A 15422-nucleotide genomic window follows, 5' to 3' on the forward strand; every position below is an offset into this window, starting at 1 on the left:
AATATCAGTTCTAGTTGACAGGCTCATTCACATTATGACACATTCCTTAATTAAATGGTGTAAGTAGCTTTCCCTCATTCATACAAAAAGAGCATGTATCTTTCACTTCAGAGGAAAGTAATGCTGAGGTGGTATGAGTGATTCTGAATACAACATCAGCTTCCTTTCAAAGTGATGAACTTTGTCATCTAGCTGAAGTTGCCAGCCATTGCTTCATAACTTGCTTCATCAGCAGACTTTCTCTGTTCATGACTTTTTCTGATTACTAATAAATATATTAAACAGTCTGTTACATAAATTGGGTAGTCACTTGGCCTTTGCCAAGATGGAAACTGACCATTTATTCTGCCTGTCCAATCTCTTAAGCAGGATTTGGTCCATAACAGTAAGAAGTGTCTTCCATCTAAAAGTACTTACTGCCTGGTTTTATGGGTTTTTTTAAAATAAATTACTGTGGAAGAAGACTGTAACAGATGCCTTTTGGCAGTCTGAATCGATTATGTCAGTGTGCTGCCTCTCCCGTCCCCCACTACTTTTCAAGCATTCTTTCATTAAAATGATCAAAAGAGAGGCAGATGCAGCCACAGTGTGAGTGCAGGGGATGTGCAACCTCCTAAGTAGCACTGCCATGCTACTCAAGCATGCTCAGCAATGTTGTGCCAAAGTGTAGGGCTCTGGGAAGTTTGCAGAAATTACCCTATTTCTGTGTGTAAGATTGACTTTAAAATTGCTATTTTAAAATAGCAATTCAGACCCTCCATATTCAGAAATGTCAGAAAGCTTGAGTATGTTGCATCAGGATTTGGTGATGTATTTCATCTTAATTATCAACATAACCCCAGAGATTATCTTTTAGTACCTCTGTTTCTGCAGGGATTTCATTTTGGTGGCTAAAAAAACCCATGTTCCTGACTAGATGCCTTTATCTTTTTGGTGGGTGCAAACAAATCCACTACCTTTTCAAGTCTCCCTATCTTTCTTGGTTGTTTCCTGTTTTTCCACGTGATCAAGTGAAACTACTGGACAATTTTTTTTACCAGTTTTCTACTTGGATATGCTTGAGACTTTTTTTTCATTATCTCATTTATTTCTTCTATATCTTACTTGTTGTTAGAAATCTGTTTTTCTTAAGTAACTCTTAAAACACTGAAAATGTCTTTGTTTTGACTTTAAAATATCTGTAATGAGACTTCATATTTTCTTGAAGGCTCAGGATACAAAGCTTCGTGTTGTGGTATCAATTCTTCACTTATTCTGTGAGTTGAATTTGCTGTATTGTGGTATCTGATACATTTTAAAAGATGGCCAAGGTGAAAGGACCCTATGGGGTCATAGACTAGAATGTGGATTTATGGTGTTCTAGTGAGGCCACTGCAGAGCTGTGTGAGTGCTCTTGCTTTGTGATACATGGATAAATCTGGGCAGAGTTGCATCACAGCCAATGTCAGGCAGATCTTTCAGCAAATTGGGAATAGTTCCTAACTCCTGTCCTATATTTCAGTGAGATGAAAGGGATGATATTCAGAAAGAAAAATTGATGTTTACTGTCAGAAAGAGATTCTAATAGTGAAATCTCTTGAACTACGTAATAACCTCCCAAAGGAAAAGGCAAGCAGCCTCATTTTCCAGATAATTTATGGCCAGCCTGGCCAAATTGCTCATTATACTACAGGGAGTAATATTGCATTGGTGGAGGAATGGGCATGATTATTTAATAGGTACTTTTTGTTTCTATTTAGTTTTCCTTTCTATTTTTTTATGGATAGGTTATATGGAAATGTAGTCAAAATGCTTCTTTATGTTATTTGCCTGTAAAGCAAAGCCAAACTGACTTTGGACAAACATTAAAATATTATCAGCACTGGACATTAATGCAGCAAACAAAAAGAAGTGCTGTTTGGAAACATCTGATGTTGTGGTTTTATTTATCAGGTGCAGGAACGTGCCTTGAAAAAATCTCCCTGTCTCTATGAAAGTGTTTGTGTACAAACACTCCCACCCCCCCCAAAAAAGCCCACTACAGCCAAACACTTCTTCAGAAACTGATGCAAATTAAATCCTACTAATGCAAAGTAAACCTTCATATTGGTCAGTTTATTCTTTTTGATGGTGTGGAATCACTTGCAGACCATTACCTCAGATATGAGCTCACTTCAGTTTGCAGTTTCAAGCCCTCTAAATGTAATTTTTATTTCATTTGGTATATAACAGTGGTGACATTGTTCAGTGGAAGTATGTCTTTCAGGGATCAGTTACTGCCAAGATTCCCATTATCAATAGTCAGTGACAGATAGTGATTTACTGTAGGGAGTGAGGTAGTTCAGTGAAGCCTTTCAAGTACCACACATAAGAGCTCGAAGGGCAATTAGCACGTAACATTGATATTGTTGCCTGAGTTGCATGTGCTTGAAAGCACCATGCTTATTAATATGACACATGGCACATGTTATTGTAGTACTGTTGTGCAGGGCTGAGGGTGTTAGATTCAAGTCTGTAGTTCGTGCTACCCATGCTTTTTTCCCTGGCAATATTGTGTAGAATACACTTTTATGTTATTGCACTCACCATTAACTTGGCTTGGACTATTCTGCAAATTTAGAATTCATGGACTGAAAGAAGTTTACTTACATTTCTGGGGGGTTGTTTACTGTAGAGATGAATTTAGCATTATAAAACTCTTTACAGTCTCTTTTTTTACACTGTAATGTATTCCTTCCCAAGCTTTTTACCCTCGTGTTCTACCCGAGGGTTTCTTGCATTTTTACTATGTAACCATAATATCTCTTTCAGTTCCCTCACAACTTTTTTCAGTTTGTGCTCTAATTTGAGGAAGAATGTCCTAAATCAGATATACAGTCTATTTGCCTACTCCTTACCACGATGATTATACTAGAATAGCTTATATTTGTCCACGAAAAATGTTTTCTTGCTTGACTGATGAGTAAGAATTTTTGTTAGAATATTTTCATAGCCCGAACAGGTGATTTGATAAAAGCACTGTGGAAAGCAGGAGACAGCTTTTGTGTCTTGCCTGCGAAGCCCCTGTGTTGCCATTGTCCTTGTTCTTCATGCTCTGCTTCTGGGAACTGTCAAGTTCTTGACTCTCTATGCTTCTGGAACAAGATGAAATGCATGTTGTTTGCAGACCATATATGCATGCCAGTTTAAATTTACAAGCACTGTTATTAGCCTTTTTCAGAACTTGTATTGGATCCTTTTATATATTTTAAAATATTTCATAAGACCTAGTGTAGTGTTTTCACTATGTTACTCTTACAGTAGTCGGTGAATTAAATTAACAAAATAATTAATGATGTTGAAAAAAATAAAATATAGGAAGCTAATTCTTTTGACCCTAACATAATTTATGTTACTGTTTATGCTTTTCTGATTTTCTTCTTGTTTTTATATTCCTAGAAAATACATAATTAGAGTTTTAAAGCAATAGGAAAGGATTACTGTAAGTAAGAAGCAAAATATAATTGGAAAGTCACTGTAGTAGAATTCAAGTGATTCTTCAAGAAACTACTTAGGAAGCTGCATCTCTTTCTATGGCTATGATATTGCAGCACAGTGCAGTTTTCCTTCCCAGTTTAAATGAACACAGGATAAAGGCAGAATATTTATTATGTTCGTAAAAGGACATCAGCTTCGTCACATGAATATGGTGTCCTTTCTGCTGTGTCATAGTGCTTTATTTGTGCTCTGGTCATCATGTTCAATAATGACATAGTGGAATAATTTCTTTGTGTAATTGAATACAAAATTTATAACATTATGTATGAAAGTTACCTTTATCCTCAAAGCTACCTATGAAGAACATTCAAGCAGTATTTGAAAATGTAGTTATTTAACTTACAAAGGTGTTAGTTCTGTTGCCAGGGCTATTGTTCACCTGTCTTCATGACTTCTAACAGTCATTTCTGCCTGAAATGTGCAAATGCATCCAGAGTGATTTTCAGCGATATTTAAAAGCACACATGAGCATATACAAAGACACTACTATCAGTAGTAGTCTTTGTATATGCTCATCACACAAAAGATACATTTTAAAATTAAACATAAAAACATTCATAACTAATATTGATCCCCATTATATAGCTATTTTAAATATGGGAGTTTAGACTGTGAATGTGGTCACAGAGATTTTCCTAAAATTTTATTCTGACTCCCCAATTTATATTCAAAATAGGGTGTGTTGCATTTTTGGCCTTAATCAACAACTGATGTGTACACTGAGGTGTTCTTACAATAAAGATGCAGATGTGCAGAAAGATCAGTAGTCCCACTGAGTGTCAGGATATTTTTTTTCTTCACAGCTGTTCCAGTCTTGGGACACATCTTTTCAGGATTCAAATCTTTTCACTACCAACCTCTCTGAAGAGTGCAAGTCTGCCCACAGCATATGAAGTTGTTACATCAGTTCCCAGTGCCAGTGTAGCTGCTTTTTGCTGCTTCTGACTGTAACTGGAAGTAATGCATGTATCTTAATCCCTTTATCTCATCATCTCATCAGTGGAATTCCTCTTTAATTGTTTCTGATAGGGCAAGATCCCTCCAGGCAGACACCAAGGATGTTTCAGGTATCAATCCACTGTTCATATAAACCAGAAAAAAACGTGTCTGATCTGGAGAGAGCCCTTTCGGTTAAGAGAACAGACCACAACAGAAGCTGCCCCTTGTCCTTTGCAGAAAGCAGTCAATTCCATCCATGTTGTCATTAAAAGTAGAGACAGACACGTACAGCATCAAGATGAGTTTTGGAAGTTTCTGCAGTTTTGCATGCCCTCAAATACCTTTATGATTATAAATTACAACAGTGAAGTTTTATTACATCCAGCAAAGCTTTGGTGGCAGGCTATAGCACTTACCAAGCTCCTAAAAACAAACACAAGCTTATCTAGAATCAAACTCATTTAGAGTCAGGTGCTCTGGTAGTTGCAGGAGCTGGTGGAACAGGCAACCATCAAGAATAAAACCAGAAATAAACTATCAAACGACTTATGTGGAGCAATGAACTACCCTTCAAACACAATGTATGTCGAGTTAAATTTTAGAACTGCCTAATAAAATACGGCAAGACATTATTTGATAAATTGTCATCAGTTCTGGAATTTTGTGAGTGCTTTTGTTGAAATGTAAGGAAGAAGTTGCATGTTCTGTTTCCTAGGGATAGTGAGTAACTGAAGCATTGCTGTAGGCAGTTCTGTGCCTGCCACTGCCTGTTGCCGGGCAGCTTTCTTCCTGAGAAACCAGACACCTCAAGCCATATGCCTGCTCATTGGTTGTCATTTTCCTTCTACATGTACCACCATTCCAGTGCCAATTACCTCTTTTCAGCCCTCCTACTGCACACACTGATTTTTCACTTCATACTCCCTGCTTTCCAAGCCTATCCAACCTCTGTACTGTTGGCTAGAGCTGCAAGTCTGTGTCCCTGCACAATATGTCACCAGTCTTGCACCCACCAGAGCAAGCGCAGGAGCTGCTGCCTCGCACAGGAGCAAATTACCGCGTTCAGCTAATCTGCAGTAACTTGCTCCTGTGAGAGGTAGCGGCTCCTGGCTCCTCCCTGCACCTTTGTTTCTTTGCATGCTCCTTTCTGGAAACATCCTTCCATAATCTGCACAAGAGCACTAGGATCCAGGTAGCCTAGAGGGAAACAACTGGTTTGTGTACGAACCACTCAGAAGTTAATGTGTTCATCTCTAGTTTGGGTGGCCCTGTGTGGTAACCTGAGTGGATTTTCAAGGCAGCTTTTGAGTGTGAAGGGGTGGGCATTTGGGGTACAGATCAAGCTGTTAGTGGTGTCTTCCGGGTACACCTCTCAACAAGATACGGAGAAACTCTTCGACACCTGCTTTTCTGCTTTCACAAAATACTACATAATGGCCAAAGCATTGATGGGTTGGTGAGTAGTGCCTGAATTGTTGTCAGTATTACCTTGAAATCGCAAAATGGTTTGGGTTGGAAGGGACCTTAAAGATCAAGTTCCAAACCTCTGCCATAGGCAGGGACACTGTCCACTAGACATAGCCAGGTGGCTCAAAACCCTTTCCAGCCTAGTCTTCCAGGGATAGGGCATCCATAGCTTCTCTGAGCAACCTGTTCCAGTGTCCCACCACCCTCACAGGAAAGAATTTCTTCCTAATACCTAAATCTAAACTTGCCTTGTTTCAGTTTAAAGCCATTCCCCCATGTCCTATCACTACAGGCCCTTATAAAAAGTTCCTCTACAGCTCTGTTATACCCCCTTTAGGTACTGAAAGGGTAAGTCACCTTCGTTTTAACATGTATTAGTAAGTTAGCAGGAACAGACTGTGTGTGGAGAAGAGGAAATGATCAGGCTCCTTCGAAATGTGCTGCCCTCATAAAGTCCATAGCCAAGGGTCACTCTGCTTCCCATGGCCAAAGGCGATAGCAAGGAGGCAATGGTACTGGGAATGTCCCAGCCCCCGACAAGGTCAGCTATGCTCAGGGAGGATGAACTCTGTGGTAAATCAGTTTCCTCTGCTCCCATTCTCTAATCCTTTGGTCTTCTCCAGCTCAGAGCTCTACCGCAGTGCTTTTTTTTCAACCCAGAAGGTTGCTTTTTCACTCCTTTATATCTTTCTCATCCCTTGTGTTCTACATCCCCTGCTATCCCACAGTGCCTTACTCCAAGTTTCCTTTTACCCAAGTTCTTAGTCCTGTCCTGTGTTTACATGCATTAACCATCGTCATGTCACTTTTTTCACCACGCATTTTTGGATCACCAGGCCTGACCATGCCTACTCCTATGGTTAACTTCCCCCACAAACAGCAGTGCCTGGCTCTTGCAGCTTGGATTTTGAAACATTGTGTACGTTTATATCCTGGAAAAGACCAAATCTAGGGGAATTTAGTGATAACTATCTATCTATAACTATATATCCATAATTTTCTTGGTACTGGAAGGGCCTTTAAAATCTTGATATTATATTGTCAAAACTCTGAAATGGTTTGTCCTGACACTTTTTGTGTTTTTATGTAGTTCGCATTGAAATATAACTGTGCAGCCCTAGCATGCACATTGAGCTAGAGGTCTGCTCACTTGAGTGTATAGGAGAGGAGAGCATAGAGTCATGTTATATATGGACAGTATGTCTTAAAGAACTACTGTTTCTTGGAGTCATGTTTCTTTCCTTTGATGTACAGAAAAATATGGGAATTATATTAATAATGTATTGAATGGAAGAGACTACAAATAAAATACGTGACAGTCAGTAAGCTAGGCAACTTTATATATTGTTTTGTATTCTTAAATAAAAATAAATGTGTCTAAGTGCCATTAAGCATTCCTATTTTTGATGATTGTTTCTCATAATTTTAACGTAATTATTTGAAGTGAAATTCAAAGGTGATAATTGTGCTGTGAAACTGTCATCACTGTTTCATAGCCTGCTATCGATTTTGGCCAATTATAAGTCATGTCCAACTTTTATCAGGGTTTCGTGTTGAGTACTGTTGATGGTGTTTTAAGAGCAGAATTGTGCAATTGTTAAACTAAGAAATAGAAGACTGACATTTAAAAGAAAACATTGGCATATAAATCCTTATAACCAAACCTGCTTACCATTGGCAAGTCTTTAAAGGCAAAGGGTAATTAGCTGAGAGTATTAGGAGAGAATATCAATTTAGACACACTGAAGTTTATACTATAAGTTAATTTTAGGCACTTAAAGTCCACCCTGGTGTTGGGATACAGATCTCCAAAACCAGCTATGTATAGTTTGAACTTTCCGACTAGAGAGAGGTACATCTAAGTGGTCACTTAGAGGTCAGTTGTGCTGAGTTTCTGTGGGTGAAATGGAATTTGGCATATACTCCTCTGTCTCGCCCCTCTCTTCAATGGCACATGGCTTTTTGGTACTGCCACTGGTGGCTGCTGAGGAGATGGTAACAGTCTTTCAGTAGTTTGGCTTATTCAGAGCCTCAGTGGTGACTCTTGTCACAGCCTGCCTACCTCTCCAGGCTCTTCTGTGTGAGCTCAGTCTCTGAAATACAGAGATTATGTTCATAAGAAAGATCTGGACTAAAAGAGTTTAGACTAGTGATGAGATTGGGTATTTTTTTAATTGCTCAGACCATTTAGGGGCCTAAACCCTGGGTATTTCAGAACATCAAATTATGATCCTATTAGGGTACTCATTTTAACCTTCTTGAGTTCTTAAATGGAAACTGAGTACATGTTGGTGATACAATTTTGAACTACAGAACTCAAGAGGAATGTGTAAACTAGAAAAATATAAAATGCAACCTCTTATTTAAGGAAGGGAGAGCTACAAATAACTGTTCCCTAAAAATTTTCCTAACATTGCATTAACATTGCTTTTGGAAGTGCCATGTGAATACAAATAAAAAGATGTAAGTAAAATGCTTTTTGGCAGAGGCAGTGAAAGATGAATAAATAGTAATCAGCTTGTACTGTGTCAATATCAATCTTATTAAGGAAGCCAAGTCTTGCAGTTAATTTGGAGCGTACATCAGTGATAGCAACTTAAACTGTGTAGACAACTGGCAGTCTTCTGGAAAGGCCAGTCTTAAGGTTCCCCGGATGTTTGTTACTTCTAACTAAACCAATTCTAGAGACTTAGATTTTTAATGGTCCAACATTTTTATCCATGTTGAAGAAAATGTAAAGAATAGCCACATGGGAATAATCACACTGAATGTCTTCTCTTTTTTAAGGTCCCCTACTAGAAATATAGCTAGTGGATTATTTTGTTTTTCTTTTCTGTCTTATAATAATTATGTGCAGTTCTTATGAAGAATACTTTGTTGCTTTAAAGTGCCTCTCTGAAATATGATGACCTATCTCGAATCCTTTTTGCAGTCTCTTTAAACCTTCTTTGCTAATTACTTCCCATATGCTTCTTTCCATTTAGGAAACAGTTAAATATTTTCTGATTTTGCTTTATAGCTCCAGGAGAAAGTTTGATCAATATGCTGGATTTTCCAGTTCCAGACACCTGAGTTCTGAATAAATTTGACTTATTGTGACTGAAAATGCGCTCAGTATGCTTATCCTGACTTATATATATAGTGCTGAACCACTGCAAAACAGTACAAGTCTTCCCGATGGAGTCTGGCAGACTGATAGGGAAAGGGAGGAATCCTTTTTCCTGTCTGTACTGTGGATGATGTGGTCTGATCCTTATTATTCTTTCCTTCTTTTGGGTGTTTTTGTCAGTGCACTGGAAATTTTTATATCCCATATCTAATTATGGAAGGGTTTTTGAAGAGTGATAGTTCAACATCTCTTCTTACTTAACTGTTTTATATGTGTGAATGTTTTGACTTTGTAATTTTGCTGAGTTCCACCAATTCCCACTGTTAGTGAACCAGTTTAAACTCATACATATCATATTGTTGTCAGAACTGGGAATAATCAAGATCATACTAAGATGTGTATGTTCTGTGGGGTCAAAATTATTTACTGCCATCTGAGTTTCTGTTTTCTTTTGTTTATGAAAACAGGCCTGGCAATGGTGAGAAATGAGTTGAAAATGACAGGTGGCTTAGTTATAAAAACTATATTTAACTCATTATGAATTATAGGTGTGTATATATATATTTATATATGCTCAATAATGTAAGAAAGAGACACCTCAGTGTCATTGCTTAAGCTGAATGATGCCTTCATTCGTGCTTATTTGTGGCTATTTAATTTAATTCATATGTGAGGCCTTATTGCTAAAGGGAATGAGATTGAAAGAAAATTGAAAGAAAATATGAAATAGCAAACACTTAATGAAAACTTGGAGCTACTGAAGAATATGATGGGTTTTCAGTGTCCTTTTTAATCAAAACAGAAACTCTTTCTAGGGTTTGTAGTCAAAAAAGTTCTCATTATTAAGAAAAACCTGTATTTCAGTGCAATGCTTATGAGGCTCTAAACTGAAGAGAATGATTGCCTGGACTTTGCTTAGCAAGAGGAACATTGTAATTATCCAGTCAGAGCAGCTCAGTGCTCTCCTGCCCTTTTTGCTGGCCGGTGATGTTCTTGTCAGCCTGTTCGTAACAGCAGTGCCCTAATGTTCCTCTGGAATTTGGAGCTTGTGTACTGATAGCATTGACTTGCACAGTGTCTGCAGAAATTGAACTCTTTTCCAGAAGTATGAACAGTCATTTGAGACAACTACCCACTGTCCCTCTGGATCTTGGTGGTGTACATGGCAACTTTATTAAGACTTGAACAGAACAGCAAGCACAAGCTCTATCTGGGGCTCTTTTTATTTAGCAAACCATTAGACAATATTACAGAGATTCTCTGTTCTTTCTCTACTTGTAGTGATGTCATTTTTTTATTACTGTGCATGCTTTTATGTGCCCTAATCTGTTTTAACTCTTGGGCTTGCTGCTCTGAGTGTATGTGTTTACTATTCTTTTCTCTTGCTGTTTCTTTGTCTCTATTGCTCTCTAATAAATAGAAAAGGCACATACCTGCCATTCTTCCACGTTACTGAGTGACATCCATCACAAAGAAGCCTGTGAAATGATTTTGTTGAAGAGCTGCTTGCAACATAAACACGAATTACTGGTGTGCATCCATCTTCAATGCACATCTTTCCTTTTTTATAGTAGTCCAAACAGAATTGTGTAATCAGATTTGCAAGGGTAGCTCTTGTTGTTGTGGTGAAGATTGTTACCCTGCCAGGGTTTGGTAACAATTACTGCAGATGCAGAAAAAACTTATGCATGTAAAGTGATATCTTAAAAGATTTTTTTCATTTTTTTAGGCTACTCACCCAGAATGTTGGTCTTCTTTATGTTGGAAACTTTGACAGACCTTTTGCACAAATTAAGGTACGATTAATAAACTGTGGGGAAGGGGGCTATTTCAATTATTTCACTTCTGTATGATTTAGAGAACTTCAAGAATTCGAGTTACCAATATGACTTCATACCATGAATCTGGGTTTGCTTTTGGTTTAATCTGTGCACTTAACTTGTCAAAGAAGTTTAGTTTTTCCAATAATTTTTTGATTAATTTTGACTCTGGTTTAATTACCAGAAGGTTTTCTTGTCAGAGACATTTCAAAGCAAAGCCACTTTTGAAGCCCTGTAGTTCTTTAAGTGATCCTTGACAGGGAAGACTCTGCAGTAAAAAGCACAGATTGTTTTCCCAGTATTATTAGATTTATTATGAAAGACTCATACAACTGTTGGAAAATATCTTGTGTTTTATGACTTATTGTTTCTTTTTCTTCAGTGGAACTGCAATAGTTTCATGTTTCTAATTGCCAGTTGCTAATTAGTTATTGTCTTGTCACTTGCAAACAAAAATGTTTTACGAGGATATATGGACTGATTCTGATGAGTATCATTGGTATTTTCATTAGAACAAAGAGAGGGAGGCATTAGCATGTCAGCCATTACACTGCGATGTGGAAATGTGGTGTCTGTTTTAGAATGCTGAAGTGTTCCCATGTCCTAGATGATACCTGTAATTTTTACATATTCTGCACTCTTAGCTTCATTGTTTGCTCCATCGTGTCCATATGCTTGTGCTTCAGAATTTTAAACGCCTTGTTTTTGTTTTACATCAAAATGAAACAATTTCTAGAACTCAGATGTATTCTTTTCCCATCCCTAATTATGTTACTAAACAGTATTCCCAACTGTATCTAGCAAATATTTTTTATACCTTAAACCTTGGTACTGTATTAAAATTACTTTAAAATAAGAAATGCATGCTTTTCATCTTCCTATTTCCCTTTCTCTCATCTCCCCAGTTCCTACACGTGTATTATTCAGTTTGGCTGGTAACCAAACAATTAAAATGTTACTTGCATGAAACATCTTGCCAGAAGTTTCTTAGAAAATAACCTTGTATACTTTTGTTGATAACTCTTCAGACTAGTGCTTCTTTAAAAGCTTTATTAAAGTTCTTTAACTGTTCTCCCATTCTAAATGAGGCTCTGTTTCTACCTGCTCCATCCACATATAAGTATAATAAGTAGAAATATGGGAGGTTTTCTCCATGGCTGGGAAGAGTTTAAGTCCACTGGGTGGAAGTGAGAGAGAAGAGGTGAATGCCCCACTTGCTTTCAGCCACTTGCAGTCAGCAGTGGTACTCCTCCTAATACTTGGGGCCAGGGAGGGCCCTTCTGCTCACAGGCCAGCTGCACAGAGATGCTGTACAGGATCCAACTGCAGGACTGAGTGGCAGATCACTAGCAAATGCTTTGGGAAAGAGGGCAGTAACAGGATAAATACAAAGCATGCAGACAGCTTCCTGCAATTTGCGTGCAGGGCCTTCTCTGCTGGAAGTGGTATCTGCGTTCCTGTTGCTTAATAGACTCAGTTGTACTTCCTTCCCTTTCACTAAATTTTTCACTAAATTTTCAACGTACAAAGCCATAGCATCATTGTGAGTTAAGGTATTATTTTATTTCTTTTAAATCTATTGCCAAATTATTCTTTTTGGTTCAACCTAGGCCTTATGTCAAAAGAAATGGTAAGCAGTCATTCTCTATTCCTGATTTTTATCTTCCTCTCCACATTACCCCATCTTGCATCCTCCAAACCACAGAAACCTAATCTATTTAATTGCTCCCGGAATCCAACCTGTATCTCCAATCAATACCCTCTTTTTTTGTTCTACATACCATTATGTATTTCTATTGTTGCCTTTTTTAGGGTAGGGGATGGCATAGTGTTGAAGATACGGGCACAGTAGTGTTTTCTGTTGTGTCTGCAGTTCTTTATATATGGTGCAATGCTTGGTAAATACCTGACATACAGTTAATTTGAGTAAGTTAATACTAGACTTTTTGGTAATACATCACTGGTGTAGTCTTATCCTAAATTAGACCATAGAGTTGTGTTTGCCATAGAATAGGTAAAGTGGATAATCAAATTTCAGTTGCTGCCTTCAAAAGACAAAGCCTATTTTCCACTTAATTACTGTATTGATATGTTTGAATAAGGTACTTCCACAAGCTGTATTCTATGAAATGTAACTTATTTTTGGAGCTACAGGCATATATATGGGTGTATGTTTGCACACTGTTGCTTTGCTTTGCTTCTATTGCTAAAGGCAGTGTTGAAGTGGTGAGCTGATAGGTGTGGCTTGTTACTACCTTCAACTGGGAAATGGCATGTAGTTAACACAGACTAAAAGCTTTTGAAATTGAGGCTCCTCTCTGATTGCTTGAGATTCTAGAGGGATGTTTGCTGCATGGCAGCAGGAGGAACTAGTATAGAGTGATGGGGTCACAACTTCATAGAGATTTTCAGCACCACAAAAAAAGGAAAAGGGAGTGATAATTCACATTGAGTTGGTCCTGCAAAAAGAAGTTTATGTACTCTGGAGATACACAATGGTCTTTCATAACTGTTGACACAGGTTTCTTTCATTCTTCCCCCAGCACTTCTTCAGGTGTTTAATATGCATTTGCTAATGATCCCATCAGTTAAAAGACCAGTGAGCTACATATAGTCCTGGAATATATATAAGGCAGAGTCTTTATAACCTTTTAGTTCAAATATGCTTTTACACACTGTGTGATAGATTGGTCTCTCTCTTTATATAAATTACCCACTCATGTTCATTTGCAAGTGTTACGTATTCTATTAAGATATAGCATTTTTTTGCCAAATGTATGCATTAAGGAATGCCCCAAACCACTACAGTCCTCTGCCAGTGTAGATTTATTACTCAAAGTGGACCATTATTAGGCAGCAGTACTTCCAGTGCATTTTAGTGCACTTTCAGTTGGACAAGTAGGAATGTTACCACGTCTTTGAAATATTCATAATAAACATATAAACTGCCATGCTATTACTCATAAATTCATGTTTCAATTTATGTGCATTTACAAAACTGCAAAAAGAAAATCTCCTTATCAAAGTATCCCTTCCCAAAAGCAAACAAGTTTGATTTTCCAAAACTGTGCAGGAAGTAATTGCACCAATGTCTTTGATGATGAAAAACTGTAGACGGCAATTCTGGGAAAAGAGTTTGAAATACTAACATCTCTTCTAGGATGATTTTTCTATGTCTTTCTTTCTTATATCAATAATTCATTAATATACATTAATATTTATAGTGTTTCTGAGACATAGCTGAACTGATAAGATTAACTGAAATTACCTGATCTTCCTCCTTAACTTGCTTTCAGTGGTTGTGCTTGATAGGTATTTGATATCTGTACTTCATTATGCAAGAGAAATGTGAATCATTTACTCCTGAAGCTTTTGAATCCTGCATCTGGTAGCAGATGGATACAAGAAATGGGAAGAAAGTTCCTGGCTAGAGGCTAGTTCCCTGCCTGGAACTTAACTTTTCTAATAATGTGCTAGTTCGTAGGTATTGCAGGATTTTGTATGTTGCTGCTTTGAACAGAGTTTATGATAGAACTTTGAAGTTTTTGCACAGTGTTTGTGATTGCTCTTGTTCTAGCGTAATATTTAGTGAGTTTCAGGAAGTTCAGTGACTTATATAAATGATGGATGTTTCAGTTAACTTCTGAGACTCTTAATTAATTATTTGAAAATTCTGCTGTGGTAACGGTTTCTCATTTTTTTTCTAGGGGATTGTTCTTAAAGGTTATATTGAAGGAATCAATTCAATAGAGGGTAGTTACTTTTAATAGTTTAATTTGTTTCTAAATAAAATTATTCTAAATTATTGTTTAATTCTAATGTGCATTCAAAGTTGTTGTAGAACAGTTTCACCATAAATGTTTGCTTTCAGTATCTTTTCCCATTTAAGCTGTGTTCATAGTAGTAACAGTAGTAGTTACTGTCATACACTGCTGCTTTCTTTCAAAAAACTCTGTAGCAATGCAATGATTTGCAGCTTTCTTTGGATCTTAAGTGGCTGTATTTATTAAGTATCTCTTGGAAATTTGATGAAATGAAAAAGGTTTGTGTAAGTGATAATCTTGATCGAGGAGATAAAGTATTGTCATCAGCTGGAATTAGCTGGCAAGCTTTCTTGTATCTTTTTTCCCTAAATATTGTTAGTATTTTTTTTGCTAACAATGAACCTATTAAAGCAAAAACTTTATCATAGAAATGTTGTGTTTATTAGAAGTAACTAAAACCATTGTCCCAGCATACATAATAATTGCCCAATGGAAGGGTACGTTACTGGGCTTTTTTGACATGTTGTTTTTAAACTTGAGATTTGATCAGTGTAGATTACAATGAAAACTTAGCTACATTATATGCAATAATTATATCTATAAAGAAAATCATAATGCTTAATCAATTTATTAGGATTGTCAGTTTTTGCAGTTTAGTTCCTAGTAGCTTCTGGGGTTAGGGGAAGCGGTTCAGTACACTGTGTTCTCCATTATTAATAAGTAATGAAGCTTCTGGCAGTCTTTACTATGAGCTAATGACTAGTTTCATTTTTTGGCCTTCTTAGCACATTAAATTACCATTTAAAT

General features: G+C 37.2%; 1 protein-coding gene across 3 annotated transcripts in view; it reads left to right on the forward strand.

Annotated features, from left to right (window-relative positions):
- Positions 1–15422, forward strand: part of RNGTT (RNA guanylyltransferase and 5'-phosphatase) — a 172906-nt gene that overhangs the window by 128281 nt on the left and 29203 nt on the right. Inside the window, exon 14 of one of the 3 annotated variants that reach the window (XM_039570126.1) lies at positions 10761–10827. The exons of the other annotated variants lie outside the window; for them this stretch is intronic. Coding sequence (XP_039426060.1) covers positions 10761–10827 — 67 coding nt within the window. The remainder of the gene's footprint in view (positions 1–10760; positions 10828–15422) is intronic. 3 annotated transcript variants of the gene reach the window in all.

Source organism: Corvus cornix, chromosome 3 (genome assembly GCF_000738735.6).
Source record: "Corvus cornix cornix isolate S_Up_H32 chromosome 3, ASM73873v5, whole genome shotgun sequence".
Taxonomy (NCBI): Eukaryota; Metazoa; Chordata; class Aves; order Passeriformes; family Corvidae; genus Corvus; species Corvus cornix.